Below are 16,720 nucleotides of genomic sequence, written 5' to 3' on the forward strand. Positions count from 1 at the left end.
TGTTCTGCGCGGAACTCTGCAGGCCTAGGAAGCATCCCCACCTAAATAGTCTGTGGGCCAGAACTGTTGATCACCTGGAGGCCTGAACTACACAGGGTGTGCCGTTTTTCACGCTTGTCTCCACTTCCACCCGCAAATCAGGGGCACTTCAGATCCCTGTGAGTCCCATCCATGATCCTACAGGCAACTGCCCTCCACTGGCAGAGAGGGACCCACACAGGGCAGTGGGCTCTCTGGCTACGTGGCAGGGAGCACGGTGTCTCAGAATGTGCTCCACCAGTAGGTGGAAGGGGGGTTGGTATCACAAGGGGGTCTGTGGTTCTGCCTTTCACGATGTGGCAGAACGGACATAAGCTTGATTTCGGCTTAAGGAAATTGAAGAAAGCCATCACCGATGACCCACGAGTTCAAGTGGAAAGGGGATATTAGTGGGTATAACTAACCCTGACTCTAGAGGAAAAAGAGGAGGCATCTCTCACTGCTCAGAAAGCAGAAGCTGGAGAGCCTGCCTGGCTGGAGCCCGGTTCTGTTATCTACCAGAACTCTCTAATGTGACCCGCCTGGCCCTTGTGGAGAAGGGTCGAGAGAGGAAAGGCATGCAGACTACTCGAGGGACTCTAGCTCAAGGTATGACTTCTGAGCGATCAGCCTGGGGCTCCACAAAAATCCTCGCCAGGTGTCCAAGTCCCCGCCTCAGTCAACCGGGCCCCACCCCAAGGCGTAGGCGGGACCTGACTAAAGTTCAACGCTAGCGTCTTGAAGGGCGTGTCCTGGGTGTGGCTAGAAGAAGCCCCGCCTCCTAAAGACCCGCCCCTGAATTAGACCCCGCCCCACCCAGACAGGCTCCCCTGACCGCTGCAGAGCGCTCAGGATGCGCCGGGTGGCTGCGACCCTCCGAGGCAGGGCGAGGCCCCGGGGGCGGGCCGGGACCACGACCACAACGCCGGTGCCAGGGAACCTGACAGGTGAGGGCTGGGGCCGCGGGCCTCAGCGCCCTTTCCATAGACTGAGAAGCGGAGGGGCGAGGGGCTGCCGTGCTGGGACCGTGTCCAGGAAGGGGGCGTGCATCGCCCCGCCAAGGCCTCCCCGAGAACGAACTTTCCCGACTTCCCACCGACCCAACTGGCGACCCCAGCTGAGCCGAACCCGGCCAGCGAGCTACTTGAAACCAGGCGGCGGGCATCTCTTAGCGTTTGCACGAGTTGGGCGATAGTCGCCCCGCCGCCGTCCCGGACGCCTGCGGAAGTCGGAACCCGCTTCACCTGGCGGGGTGCGCGGCCAGTGGTGGGGGAGGCGGAGTGACCTCTGGGCGGGAGAGAGGTGTTATCTTTGGACTTCTTTGGTGACCACTCCAGCCTCGCTTTATAAAACGGGAAAGTGAACCTCAGAGAGCGGAGAGGCTGAGGTCATCCAACAGCGGGGACCCGACTTGCGCCTAGGCTGTCAAAAGTCAAAGGTCTCTAGGAGGGAGGGTGGCTTTTAAATTTGTCGTTTCTAAAGTGTGCTTTGGCACTCTAAGAAACAACCAAACTGAACCCCGCATTTTCCCCGAGAGCTCAGTCCTGTGCAGCCTGGAGGTGTCTTTGAGGAGGGTTTGACCCCATTACTGAAGGTAGCCTCTCTCACCCTGGTGCGGTGGGTCTCAACCTTCCTAATGCCACGACCCTCTCATACAGTTCCTCTTGTTGAGGTGACTTCACAACCATGAAATTATTTTGTTGCTACATCGTAACTGTAATTTTCCTACTGCTAAGAATCATAATGTAAATGTCTGTGTTTTCTTATACTCTTAGGCCACCCCTGTGAAAAGGTCGTTGGACCCCCAGAGGTGTCCTGACACAGGCTGAGAACTGCTACCACCTGTGCCTGGGCCATTGTTGGCCCACAAGTGTGGCTCGTTTTAGCTTCCTAATTGTTACTCCACAGGAGTGCCTTTGTGTTTGGGGAGACCAACCTTGGGCCTGGTAATGCTGGAGAAAGGGGGTACTCTGTGAGCACCTTCTGCATAGCATCCTGAAGGAGTAGGTGTCACCAGCTAGAAGAGGTGGCTGGTATTGTCCAAGGTTAGCCCTTGGCCCTAGGGTGGCTTGAGGCCCTGCTGAGTGTGCATACAAAAGGCTATTTGCATAGGAATACTCTAGAAGGTCTGAGAGTCCAATGTCTTGGTTGTCCCTTGCCCTGCCTGGCTTAAGGAAAGATTAGTGTCCTTGCAATGTATCCTTTGGGCCCAGCTTCCAAGCAGGCCCCAGACACAGGGTCCCTGGTCGGAGCTTTGGTTGTAGTCTGCTCAAACCTAGGATGAGTTCTATTCCTGTGCCTCAGTTCCCTTATGAGATATAAGTAAGTGGTATGTTCCAGCCTCCAGGCTGTGGGCAGAACTAGCAGAGTACAAAGAGAGGCCTTGTCCTTGAATAATGCAGTAAGTGGGACTTCCCGCCTGCCCTGTTTGCTTAATAGGCTGGGAAGGCAAAAGAAGGGGCCTGAAGCCACATGGAAGTAGTTTGGTGTTATTAAAAAACAACAAAAACAAAAGCCAGTAATTGGGATAAAGTAACTTGAATGTGTGGCTCCCACAATCTGTAGAATGGGCCCATTAATGAGTAGGCCAGAGGCATTCTGGAGGTCTGTGGTCTCCTGGCTCAAGGCGGGACTGAGTGTTGCCATTGTCCCTACCCCCTTCAGCCAGGGTCTCCTATTTGGACTGGATGGATGGTTTTGGCTGTGCTCCCAGGGTTTTCCAGGAACACAGGGTTCCAGTGGCTGGAAGCTACCTCCTGGTAACTCTGGGAGGGACCTTGAAAAGTCCAAAAAGAAGCAGGTGTGTTCTTCATCCTTGAAGCCTGCTGTGCCCATATTATATAGGGTAAACGGAGGCCCAGTGGTAGCCAGTGTGGATCAGTGTGATGGCCCCCTCCCCTTATCATACACTCTCCAGAAGATTCGGGTTACGTTTTCCCTGTTTAGAACAGTCTCTACCCTGCCGTGGAAAAGGAGCACATAACCAATGATATGGAGCCCAGCCTAGTTGGCCCACGGTTTCAGGGGCATGGGAAGATAGGCTCAAAAGGGACAGATGGCTTCCCAGGAGGATCATAGCCAGTGTTAGAGCCACTTGTTGTTGTCCTGGCTGCTGGTGTCTCAGGGGCCCTGCTGTCAGAGTGCTTGTGTATGCCTAAGTCAGTCATCTCTAAGAACTTTGACACCCCCCTCCCCACGATTCACACTTGGCATTTGGAGAGATGCAGACCCAGAACAAAATTTCATAAGGACTCATTGGCAGGTAGGAACACAAACCTGCCTACCAGGTCCGGTAAGGCTGTGCCCAGAGGCTTGCCTTCCCTTGCCCGGGACTCATACAGCCTCTGCCAACATAAAAGGGAACTTATTAAGGTCAGGGTGAAGGGGCCATGGGCTCCTGGAAGGACAGAAGATGCTGGCCCCCCTGCCTGTGGTCCAAGGTTCCAGATAAAAGATTAACAAACAAGGCTCTTTCCCAGGCATCCGCCTGGCCTCAAGGACTGGGGGAGGGAAGGGGAGGAGGAGAGGGGCGCCTCCCAGATCCAGCCATGTGCAGCTACCTCAGGGTGGAAGGACCTGAGATCACAGCTACTGCAAGTGGACTGGGTTGCTTTGTCAGGTGGGACAGGCTAGAGACCCTCATGGGCTGGGAGGGTCGCCTTGCCGTGCACATCTGTCCTTTGCTTTACCCTGAGCCTAGAGGGCCAGGCTAGGTCGTGTTTTTCATGTTAACATTAATCCCGTTCGCTTCATTTCTATTTTTCTGCTGCTTTTCACTCTCTTGATGGTTTACTTTCACACGGAACAATAAAGTGGCCCCCAGGGTTACTGAAGTAAAAACTGTACCGGAACTGTGCCCAGAGGAGAGAGGGTCAGACGCAAGGACACGGTGAAGGACTGTGCTGTGTCCAGTGTCCAGAGTTAGTGCTCAGAGAGCGCTGAAAGCCACCTGCTGTCAGTTAACTGGCTGCTTTCCTGGGAACATGGATGTCATCAAGTTCAGTTAGGAAGTCGTGTGTCTGCTGGGCCTGGGTTGGGTGGAAAGTTTTGAACAGTGGAGGAGCAGATGGGTGTGATTTTTAGACATCAGACATGGAGAGTCTGGAGTGTCAATGAGGAGTAACTGGGGTCTGTATGTTGAATTGGGAGTCTCTCTCTGTAAGCACCTTTTTTCCTCTTCATGAAAAGGTCTCTATGTAGCCTTGGCTGTCCTAGAATTCGCTCTGTAGATCAGGCTGGCCTCGAACTCAGAGATCTGCCTGCCTCTGCCTCCCAAGCGCTTGATCTAAAGGCGTGAACCACCACATCTGGCTCTTGGCAATCCCTTGAAGAGATAGGTCTGCTCGTGTCGCTCATGCTGGCCTTGAGTTCTCTGCCCTGTTTGAGCCTCCTGAGAGCCTGCACCACTGCACCCTGAGAGTTGCAGGCCTCATAGACTTACGGCTTATCTCTACCTGCCCAGTGCTGCCTGTGCTCCTTTCAAGGCCACCAGAGGCTGAGGAAACCCAGGTGCCCACCCTGGTGTTTGCCTTGAGCAGATCTGTGGGCTTCAGCTTCCTTATCTAGAAGATGAGTTCACCTCAGAGCAGAACCTGGGCCTTGCAGGTCCAGGGATGGGTGAAAGAGACCCCTGTCGAGATAGAGATCCCTTGTGCTGTGGACTTGGGAGAATGGAGTGTGTGTGCTGGCATGCATGTGTGTGTTTTATTACCACCATGGTCTGGAGTGGTTGAGACATGGCTTAAAGTCCTACCTGAGGGATGCAGTTCAGATGGTGGAGTACTTGCCTGCATAAATGAAACCCTGGATCCCAACCATGGCATTGTATAGACCCAGTGTGGGGGCACCTGTAATCCTCTCACTGGGGAGGTGATGACAAGAGGGTTAGGAGTTAATTCGATGCATGGTAAATCAAGACATGAGACACTAGGCAAATTCTCTTAACCAGTCCTGGCTCTGTGTCTACCATGCAACCCCACCCTCCCTGTGGCCCAGTAGGGCAGAATACCCATTTTGCAGATGGGAAAGTCTGAGGCCAATGTGGAATGTGGGTTGGAGCTTGCTGCTGGATCAGATCCAGGAGCCCATGTGTCTTTCCTTGCCCTAGAATGGGGGGGAAAGTCTGGGGGTTTGTGTTGGGGAGACACTCCCAGTCAGGGCCATTTTCTCTGTGTTTCCTTCAGCTGTGTTTAAAGGAAGTTGGGGGCCCCCTGGCCGGAAGTCTGCTTGAATAACACAAGGAGGAAGGGCTTGTCCCCTCTGTCCACCTCTGTCCTTTGCCCAAACTCCTCTATTTGACTTTTAAAATGGAAAAACAGTAGTTAGGAGGCTGGGCTCTACACCCTGTGGGTTCCCTAGAGAGCTGGCTAGGAATGCCATGTTTGGGACCAGGACTGCACTTGTAACCCTCCATCTGAGTCTCCCCAAGTCTGCCACAGGCCGCCACCTCTCCACTGAGCCTTCTTCTTACCTTCTGCTCTGGGGCTGCCATCCCTCTTGTTGGGCTTGCACTAGAAGTGTTTCTCTGCTTGTGTTTAGCTCTTTAGTGTGATGGAAGCCCCTGGGCTTCTGACAACCAGTGTGCCAGGGCTAACTTGTCCTCTTTTCTTGGTGGTTGTTGGTGACTTCGCCCTTCATCTCCCACAGTTAAGAGGCTCAGTGACAGGGCAGGAAATCTGCACTTTTAAGATTCATGACTGCCTGGCTGTGAGGTATACCAAGGCCTACAGTCACTAGCTGAGGACAGGCACCCTGTCCCAGCAGAGCCCTCCCCTGAGCACCGGATGTGGCTGTTGATAGACCGAGTGGGGACACAGTGTGCCCCACCCACTCTGCAACTAAGACATATTTAGGGGAAGTGGACCACGGGTGGTTTCCTTGATGGGCCACAGACTATTCTGCATCCAGTCCTCTCGCATCGCTGCCTCTCAATTCCATTTGCAGGCAATGGCACAAGCCCAGGGTAAGACGTTCCCAGGTGATAAAGGCAACCCTGAACTAGGTCCCCTGGCTTCACAGCCTAGAGTGCATAGAAGGCTGAAGTCTGTTGTGGCCATCCTATGTGGTGAATACCTCTGTTTCTGGCCACCCCTGCCAGCCAGGACCCTTTGGGGTGAAGTTCTAGTTCAGTAAAGCACTATGCTGGTGGGCCACTGTGGGTGCTGCTCTCCCCACCCCCACCCCCTCTCTGTCTGGCTGTGACCAGGCTGGTGGCAGGTGGTCAGGGTGGGTCTCTGCTCTGTCAGCTCAGCTGCAGAAGAATGCAGAAGTTGTGACTCTAAATTGAGGACTGGGAAGTGTTGGCTGCTTGGCATCCTGGTGAAGAGCTCCGGGGCTGGCCAGTGTCTGCCCAGCCATGTCTACTACGGCTGCAAAATGCCACGTCTACTTCCCTGGCCAGCGGGATAGTGTGTTTCCACACTGCATGATTCTGAGAAGGCAAAGGGGGAGTGCAGACCATCATAAGTCTGTGACGTCGGTTTCCTTCCATCTTATCCTGATGTCTGTGGAGACAGCTGGTGCTTCATGAAGAGAGATGAGACCCTGGAATCAAGAGTTCAAATTATGGGCAGATAATGGTGGTGTGCACCTTTAATCCCAGCACTCAGGAGGCAGAGGCAGGTGGAGCTCTGTGAGTTCAAGGCCAGCCTGGTCTACAGAATGAGTTTACCCTGTCTCAACCCCCACCCCCCAAAAAAAATCAAATTATGGCTCTACCTGGGGACAGCTAGTGACCCAAAGCCAGTGAGAGCTAGCTCAGGATGACTGGTCTTCATGGTTTCGTGACAAGCATTTTACCAACTGAGCCATATTCTCACTGACCTTTCTATGTCCCCATTTAAGGACAACATCGCTGCCCCTGCTTCAGGGCCTTTTGCTGTAATTGGTGGCTGTTTGTTCATACCGGGATAGGTGAACCTATGCTTCTTGCTAGAGATGAGGGTGCTTTCCAGAATCTGCTGTCGTGCCAGGCTCTAAGGTGGGCACCCTGCTCACTAGAATGGAGGTGGCGTCATGGTGTGTGCTAAGTAAGCCCTCACACTCACCAGTCTCCATTTAAGAAGGCTTGGCCATCACTACAACCTGGGGAGTCCCTTTTCTACCCCCAGGGGATACTGGTTTCCATCATCACCATTGTTAGTTGTATCATGCTGGGATGGAACCCAGAGTCTTGATGTTAGATGAGTGCTGTACCATAGTGACACATCTCATTTTTTTTTTTCTTTTAATCTCAGCCACTTTGGGGCTGGAGGGGTGACGCCATGGTTAACAGCACTTGCAATTGGGCCTGGTGGCTCACGCTGGTGTTTTGTTGTTGTTTTAGGGTGCTTTTTGTTTTTGAGATAGGGTTTCTCTGTGTAGCTTTAGAGCCTGTCCTGGAACTCACTCTATAGACATCCGACTGCCTTCCAAGTGCTTGGGATTAAAGGCATGTGCCACCACAGCCCGCCCCCTCCTGCCTTTGGAACAATGTTTATCTAATCATTGTGCATTGTCTTGTCACAATCCTCAGACCCTACAGATTTTATTCACTTAAGGTCCGCCCAGCTCTGAAGGGCCTCCTGCTGAGGAGCTGAGTCATTGCCTCTTGGCCCCTGCTGACCACACCCCAGTCTCACAGCTACCTCTTTCTCTAGGCACCTGTGCTCAGCTCCACCCACCCCCTCAAGGCACCTTGCAAGTTGTCCGTGGAAATGGCACGTCCCTGGGAACTGTGCTCATGTTCCACTGCCCCTCTGGACACCAGATGGTGGGGTCTGGCCTCCTCACTTGTGCCTGGAATGGGAGTATGGCTGACTGGTCTTCAGGAAGCCCTGTGTGCAAAGGTAAGCCCCCCCCCACCGCCAGCCCCAAGATGCCGCAGGCCCCAGCTCAGCTGCTGGTGGGGTGGTGAGACGGGGGCCCCAAATACTGTCACATTGAAGGTAGCTGAGGTCCTGTCACAGGCTGTTTCACTTTGAGGGTTCTCTTCCCACTGTCGCCTCTACCGCGACTGAGTACAGCTATCAGACTCAGGGCTGGCTTCAGTCCTGCTGCTGCCCTGGCCCCTGACTGGTCACTAGTGTCCCGGTCACTGTCATCTACCAAGTGGGGAAACAAACCCTAGCCACTTCCTTACCCACTCTCCCTTCATGAATGCCTCAGGCAAACCCTGAAGGGTGTTCTAGGTGCCAAGAAATTCTAGGAATTGGGAGCGTAGAGCCCTGGATCGCCTGTCTCAGGAAGGAGGACACACTTTCTAGTTGTCTAGTTGCATTTGTAGCACAAGTAGGACCTGCCTTGACTGTCCAGTATCCCATGTGGCCTTTTCCTAAGTGAAGGCTGGTATGTTTTGTTGGTGCACAAAGGCAAATTAGTTTGGTGTGTGTGTGTGTGTGTGTGTGTGTGTGTGTGTGTGTGTGTGTGTGTATTGCAGGACTTCTCAGAGCCTTTAAGGCCCTGGGGTTGGCTGTCTCTTGTGATGGACTAGATTCTGAGAGACAGAAAACCCAAAATGGCAGGGCTAACCTGTCAACGTCATAACTCAGGTGGTGGCAGGCAGGGTATCCCAGGAATGAGCTCTATGGGGTTAGGCCCCTAGGACAAAGGGCATACATACCCTTGTATCTTGCAGCCGATTCTTAGCTGATGTCCCATATCACAGATCTGTACCACCATTGTCCAGACATGGCCTGTCTAGAGAGCTGGAGTCTAAACTCTAAATGGTCAGCATCCAGCCAGGGGCTAAGAATGGAATGGGGACTTGGGCTAGACCTGCCGCAGGTTTATTATGTACCTACAGTTTATATAATTTTTTGCTTATTCAAATTACAATCTTGGGGCCTTTTTCAAAGACTATTGCTGAGAATCTAATGGAACGTGTTCTCAGTGACAGCTGAGGTCACACAACTGACCCTGCATAAGGGGTAGCCATGTCCATTGTCTTTGCCCTTTTCAGGATGGTGAGCTGAGAAAGCCCCTGAGGAGTTTTGCATTGGGCATTGTAAAAATTGCCTTTGCTGGTGCCTTCTGTAGTCAAGACTTCGGTGGGTCAGGGCCAGGGGCCTCTGCAGGGCTAGGGGCTTCCGGGTTGTACTCCTTGTTAGAACTTACTCAGTTTACTATTCTGTGAAGTCCTGTGCACCCTGCTAAACCCACCTCGAATGTCGCTTCTTGAGAACGAACATCTTCCCTCATAAGTCCCTTTAAATCTATTCTTTGCAAATCTTTGCCTTAGCCACTGGAGCTTTGAATGCCTTCCCCCGAAATGGAGCTCACTGTGGGCCCCTCCCTACCAACCCTGAGCCTGGCAGGTCAGGGCCAACTGTGCCAGGAGCTACTGGTTTTCTTCCTCTAGCTGTGCCACCACATGAGACCTTCGGCTTCAAGGTGGCAGTGATCGCCTCCATCGTGAGCTGTGCCGTCATCCTGCTCATGTCCATGGCCTTCCTCACCTGCTGCCTCCTCAAGTGTGTCAAGAAGAGTGAGGAGCGGCGTGCCCACAGGTGCAGTGGTGTCCTTCCGGGAGGTGGGCCTGGCTGTGGGGTTTCTTATACCTGCCAGGCACCCTGGGGCAGTGTCTGAGGGTCCCATGGCCCCATCTGTCCTCATGGGGACAGCCACAGCATATGGCTCTGGGGATCCCAAGGCATATAGCTGGGCTGTGAAGACACGGGACAGTGTGTGTGTGTATGTGTGTGTGTGCGTGCACACGTGTGCGTGTGTGAGCCCACATGTGTGTCTGGGCTCAAGTGTGTGGTCCCTCTGTCTGTGTTGGTGTGCATATGTAGTTGGTCATGTATGAACATGGGTGCGTGCATGTGGAAGTCACAGGACAACCTTGGGTGTCTGTCAGGAATACTGGGATTATAGACACTCATATGTCCAGCTTTTTACATGCGTTCTGCGGATTTGAATGCATTTTGCACAGCAAATGTTTCCCCCCATTGAACCATTTCCCTGTCCACATACAGGGGACAAATCAGTGAACCTGCACACATATATGACAGTCTATTGTATTGGTGGCATTTTGGGATGCCACAGATAGATGTCCCTACAGGTGTGCACCACCATACCTGGCAGCAATTAACTTCTTGTTCCCATTGTTTCATTGTGTTAAAACATTCACACACCAGTCCACTACATTACTCACTGTTAAGGGTGCTATTGGGGGAGGTATGAAGGCTCATGGGTAAAAGGCTCTGCTGTCACATCTGATGATCTAAGTTCTAACCCTGAACCTACACAGGGGAAGGAGAGACCTGACCCATAAGTTGTCCTCTGACCCCTGCATGTGCCTTGTGGTATATGTACCTTTCACCACCAAATAAAAATGTAATTTAAAAAAATGAAGATCCTGTATATGCTGTTCAGCACTGCAAAAATGAATGGATGAATGAATGAATGAATGAACCAATTTTTAAAAGGCAGTGCTGTTTGTTCTGTGACTAACAGCATGGGGTGTTCAGCAGTCAGCACTGCCTCTTGCTAGAAATTTCCACCTCTTGTTTGATAAGCCGCTTTTCATTGACGCCTACATGCTTTTCCTGTCCCTGGCTGTTATATGGAACAGCACAGGCGCCTGGCTCCCATGCCCAGAGTGTTCTGCCGCTGTTCACTGGGGTACTGCCACCTAGAGCCAAGATGAGCTGTGTAAGGACGCTTCTGCATGTGCACAGCTGGGACACAGGGGCCCCTCAAGGCCTTTCATCCTGAGCTCTCTCCTCCAGGACGGCACAGCTTTGGTACCAGCTGAGAGGCGAGGACCTGGAGACGGTACAAGCTGCCTACCTGGGCCTCAAGGGACACAACTACAATAACAGCAGCAGCATCGATGTTGGCCGTGGTGGCTCCAGTGGTGGTGGTGGTGGCAAGCCGGGGATTCAGCACAGCCAGGCCCATGACAACCACAGCTTCACCACGTGGGTTGCCCAGGTCATGGGCTGAGGGGGTCCTAGGGGTACCCTTTCCCCAGCCCAAGCTCTGACAGGTCCTGGCACACTGGCCGCCCCACGTTCTGGGACTCAGATGCACCTACTCCTCTGGTGCCTCAACTCCCAACCCCAAAGCTGCTTGACAGTGCTCTGCCCTGACTGACATCCTAGCCCTCCCGCTTGTGATCACCTTAAGCAAAAACTCAATGGGCTGAGGTAGCTGACAGAGACCCTGGGCCCTCCTACTACTGTCTGCTGTACCAGAGTTCCCCCTCTCCGGTCTCCACATTCCCTCCCTCCCTCCCTCCCTCCCCATCGTGTGTCTCTCTCTCCCTCTGTGTCTTTCTCTCATATAGGATCTCATGTAGCCTAGGCTTGTTATGTAACTACGGATGACCCTGAACTCCCGGTCTGCCCATCTGTACCTTCCAAGTGCTGGAATTACAAGTAGGCACCAGCATACTTGCTCTGTGCGAGTCTAGAGATTGACTTTGTGCATGCTGGGTGAGCCCTCTTACCAACCGAGCCATATCCTCACCCTGAGACATGCCTTTTCTGGCTACCTTGATGGTAGGTAGAGTAGAAACCACCCCTAGAGTTGCAGTTGTCATTGGTGTGTCTGCCTTTGCACTCGGCATCTGGCCTCTGGGCTCTGGACTCCTAAAGTTCAGGCTGGAGGTCTCATATAGACACCCTGTCCTAACTAGGGTTTCTCATTACTGTGGTGAAACATCAGAAGGGATGTTTATTTGGTTTATACTTTCATATCATAGTTCATCACTGAAGGAAGTCAGGACAGAAATTCAAACAGGGCAGGAACCTGTAGGCAGGAGCTAATGCACAAGCCATGGAGAGGAGCTGCTTACTGGCCTGCTTACTCTGGCTTGCTCAACCTGCTTTCTTATAAAACCCAGGACCACCAGCCCAGGGATGGCCCCACCCACAATGGGCTGGGCCCTCCTTCATCAATCACTAATTAACAAAATGCCTTATAGCCAGATCTTATGGAAGATTTTCTCAGACTCTCTTCCGCTCAGCTAACTGTAGCTTATGTCAAGTTGACATAAAATCAGACAGTACAAGCCTAGCATGATGGCACATGCCTTTATCCCAGCACTTGGGAGACAGAGAGAGGCAGGTAGGTCTCTGAGTTTGAGGCCAGCCTGATATACAGAGTACAAAGTTAGTACCAGGACAGCTAGAACTACACAGAGAAACTATGGATGGAAAAAACAAACAAAAAACAACAAACCAGCACAGACACATTGTCCCTGCTGTCTCCACACTGAACTGTGAATTCTCACCAGGGGTCTCACCAGGCGTCTTCTGTACAGGGTTATATCAGTTATTTTTCCATTATTGTGATAAAAAATACCATGATCAAAGTGACTCCAGAAGAAAATTTGATGCCAGAGGCAGCCAGAATAAGAAGCAGAGAAATCACCTCTCAATTGCAAATGGAAAGCAGAGAGCAGCCTGGAAGTGGGGAGAGGCTGTAAACTGTCAGAGCCCACCCCCCAGTTATGTGATTCCTTCAGCAAGGCTGCAGCTCCAAAGGTTCCATAACCTTCAAACAGCGCCACCTACTGGGCACTAAGTTCAAATACAGGAGCCTATGGGGTACATGGCTCATCATCCAAACCACCAGAGCAGCAACAGTTCTCAACCAGTTGGTCACAACACCTCTGGGGGACCTTTTCACAGGGGTCACTTAGGACCATAAAAATACAGCTGTTTACAATTCCCAACACTAGCAAAATTACAGACACAAAGTAGCAATGAAACTAATTTGTGGTTGGGGGTCACCACAAAGTGAGTGTTAAAGGGTTGCAGCATTAGGAAGGTTAAGAATTACTGCAACAGAGGGTCAGAGACTGCCAGGGAGAAGTCTGGTCCCTGTGCTGAGGTTGAGTCCTCTATGTCCCTCTATCGTGGGGGGTGAGGGGAGTTCTGAGTGCAAAGTGATCCCCCTGAATCTATGGTGATTTGGGGGTCACCAGAAGAATGGTTTTGCTTATTGACGTGAGATTCCAGTGTATCATGCAGAAGGAGCCACAATGGGCTCTTTAATTCTTCTTTCTGTGTTAATTTCGTTGCTATAGTTTCATAGTAAACTCATATGGTTTTTTTTTTCTCAAAAAGAATTAGTTTTCTGAGTCCAGGCCTCATAGAACCCAGGCTATTCTCAAACTCACTGTGACTGATCACAAAATTGAACTCTGGATTCATCTGCTTTTACCTCCCAAGTGCAAGGATTATAGGCATTTAGCACCACACCCAGCAAGAAAATTCCACGAACACAGAAACATCCAGGAGAAGCATCCTCTGCCCATCCTCTTCCCATCCCTTTTTGGCTCCCATGGCTTACTTGGCAGCAGGGGCCCTGCCTCACTGCATTCTGGGTCAGCTTGTGCTGCTCATTTCCCACCAGCTCACCACTTGGCTTCCCTTTGGGGTCGTGGCTTCTCCACACCTCAGCTGCCTTGTTTGTCTTGCAGGAATCAAGGGCTTCTTGTAGCCTACACTGTTTTTTGAGACATGGTTTCTCTGTAGCTTTGGAGGCTGTCCTGGAACTCACTCTGTAGACCAGGCTGGCCTCAAACTCAGAGGTCTGCCTCCTGAGCGCTGGGATTAAAGGCGAGTGACACCACTACCTGGCATATCCTGCATGGTTTAGATGGCCAGAGTCCAGGTCTGTGACTCTGCCCTGGGCTCATTTGAGAGCTCTTGAATACTGGCTGTGATTATTGCTATTTTGTCAATTCTTGTGTAGGAGAGGAAACTGAGGCATGGAGATGGCTACCTGTATGGTTCCATGTCCCATATGGTGTATCAAGCCTGATGGTTTCAAAGGAAGTATCCATCTTCCCGTCTTGTCACATCACCTCTGAAACTGACTGTCCCTATAGGCTTTCCGCTAGAATCCCTGGTTGGTTATCTTTCTGAGGCAGCATCTTTGGGCTAATCCTAGGAGTGGATTATTTAGGTCAAGTAGCCTGAATGGTTCAATTCTTTGTCCCTCACAAGTTAGTTTAGCCAGTTCTCACGAGGAACGTAGCTCTCAGGGACTAATGTGGTTTAGTTGAGAATGTTTGGGATAATGCATTTACTTTTGTATAATCAGGTTGCCTAGGCTGGCTTCCAGATTTCTCTGCTGTCATTACCTTGTGGCACTCCCAACGCATTATAGTTGAAAGAGACCTCCCTGGCTCCCGAATTAGGCACAAACCACGCCCAAATACCTATTTTCCAGAGAGTTCTTTTATTAAATAGGGAAGAAAAGTTAAAGTGGCTGCTTTCTGACTCAGAAAACAGCAGCAAATGATCTTGCGGGTGTCAGTTTTGAAGTTCAGGAAGGAGGAGGTCTGTGTTAGAATGGGCTAGGATGCTGTGGTAAAGGAGATAGGGGACAAAGGGGAAGGGGTGTTTGTCCCAGAGGGACAAAGAACTGCCCCTGAATAGAGGGGAGACAGTCATGGCACTTAGGCAAATGGTGGTTTATAAAGGTAAAGAGGGAAACCCTGTGTTAGCATGAAGTGTTTGATTTTTATTAGACATTGGATAGCTTTAGAAATGTGATCTAATGGTTTTCAGAGGGAATGGGGAAAAGGGCAAGGCCTGCCAGAGTCATAGGCACCGCCACACTCAAGCTGGCCATAGGCCCTTCATTAGTGTTATGACTATATCCTGTGAGATGGAAGAATGGAGATGCTATCTCTCAGGGGAACCTGGTACCCTGGACCAGACACTGCCATTTCATTGACTGAACTGTGAAGCCCAGGAACTCCTGGGGATAAGTCCTGGGGCCACACGTCTACTTGTCCTTCCTTTATGGATAGGAGCTATTAGACCTTGGAGATTTTACTATTAACACATAAGGGTGGTCACAGAGATGTGTAGGGAGTTATGTTCATCTCCCTGTTGTATGACAAAACTTCCACTAGGCTGGGAAGTGCTGGCACACTCCTTTGATCCTCAGCTGGTAGAGGGCTGGCCTAGCAAACATGAAGCCCTGGGTCTGGTTCCCAATACTGTATAAACTAGACTTGCTGTCACATGCCTGTAATCCTAGCACTTACTCGTTATTTCATTCACTTATTCATGAAGCCATTAGACCATTGCTTAGTTTCTGCTGCCTGTAGTTTTCCTGGTAGGGAGGTGTGGGCAGGAGCATCTGTCTGGAAATGTCTCTAGGAAGTGATGTTGGAAGTAACTGCTCAGGGGAGCAGAGGGAGACAGCATCTTGGGAACGGTCACATGTGAGAAGGGGCAGCCAGGCACCCTGAATAGAGCAGAGGCCTCCTAACGTGTGGAAGCTGGAGGTGGGAACGGGGCCACCAGGTGGGCAGGACCAGCTCTGGGGAATGAGGGAGCTGCAGGGGGTGTAGAAGTGAGGTGGCCCAGCTCCCGGCCCCAAAGGGGACACTTTTTTCCTGCTTGTGTCACCCCCCCCCCAGGTCCTGGCCAGGCAGCTGGGCTCCTGTGGTTCTCGTGCTCTGAAGCAGCCCCCAAAAGTTCCTTTTCTTGGGGAGTTGGGCATGAGAGATGAGGTCCAGGAAGAAGATGCAGGGCTTGGGTGGTCACTTCTAGTAGAAGGAGATGGCCCCTTGGGCAGTAGTCTAGCCTGAGTCCACTAAGGTCCTGGAAGCAAGCCATCCCTCTCTTGCCCCAGCTCACGCCTCCTCTTCCCACAGGGACCTCAGCGACATCAGAGAGCAGGCTGGTGTGACCCGCAGTGTGGACAAAGACCCCTGGACTTTCCGGATGGGAACTCCGAGCCCTGGTGGCTCTTCCAGCTCTCCATGCACTTACGTGATGGTCCACGCAATGAACTCTGCAGGGCCGGCCCCTGGAATGCCCATGAGGCCCAAAGTGTACCTCCCAGGGTGACACCACCAGCCAGAGGCCTGCAACTCAACACTTGCCCAGCTGGAGATGGGCCAGGGCAGTCAGCTCCATGCATAGGCAGTCCTTGGGGGCCTAGCTGACATTAAAGGCTGGGGCCCTAGCAGGGGACTGTCTGCCCTGGAGGGGAGACCCCTGGCTGTTACAGGACCTGCTCCTTGAACTGCTACAGGGATGAGGTCCCAAAGAAGCTGCACCATGACCAGGGTTCTTTTAAAGAGACTGAGAAATTTTAAGCAGAAAATAGTTTTGCATAGTAGAATATGAAAATGTTAATAAAATAACTTTAAGCAATACAGGTAGCCACCTCATTATGGACTGGAAGCAGGGATCCCAGGATTTTCATCTGTAAATTACAGGTGAGAGATAGTGTTTTCTTTGCATAAAAACACAAGGGTGGTGGAGAGGCTGCTCATTTGGCAGGATGCTTGTCCAGCATGCAGAACAAGGCTTCAACCCCGAGCCCCACACAAACCAGGCAGGGTGGAAGGAGGAGGATATGAATTTCAAGGCTAGCCTGTGCTACAAGAGACCCTGTCTAAATAAATTACAGAGCCAAGCAGTGGTGGTGCACACCTTTAATCCCAGCACTCAGGAGGCAGAGGCAGGGGGATCTCTAAGCTCAAGGGCAGCCTGATCTACAGAGCAAGTCCCAGGACAGGCCCCAAAGCTACAGGGAAACCTTGTCTTGAAAAACATAAGTTATAAACAAACTCCCTTTAAGGTAGAAATCATTGCCCATCCCAACAGACGTTCAAACCCAGTTGCCATAAACCTGTCATGTATTCCCATCCCCTGGAGCTCTGAGCTTGTTGGTGACTTTATACTAGAGCCTTCTAATACCAGTAAGCTGCTAGGAGTCAGTGAGCGCTGGTTACTCAAAG

General features: G+C 51.7%; 1 protein-coding gene across 1 annotated transcript; it reads left to right on the plus strand.

Moving 5' to 3' along the window:
• The first annotated feature begins 833 nt into the window (after window positions 1-833).
• Window positions 834-16,129, plus strand: Susd3 (sushi domain containing 3). The gene is made up of 5 exons (XM_051194310.1): window positions 834-965; window positions 7,656-7,844; window positions 9,356-9,503; window positions 10,728-10,919; window positions 15,626-16,129. Exons 1-5 carry the CDS (start codon window positions 872-874, stop codon window positions 15,819-15,821), a joined length of 819 nt encoding a protein of 272 aa, XP_051050267.1. The 5' UTR covers window positions 834-871; the 3' UTR covers window positions 15,822-16,129.
• The last annotated feature ends 591 nt before the right edge of the window (window positions 16,130-16,720 follow it).

Source organism: Phodopus roborovskii, unplaced genomic scaffold, assembly GCF_943737965.1.
Source record: "Phodopus roborovskii unplaced genomic scaffold, PHOROB, whole genome shotgun sequence".
Classification (NCBI taxonomy): Eukaryota; Metazoa; Chordata; class Mammalia; order Rodentia; family Cricetidae; genus Phodopus; species Phodopus roborovskii.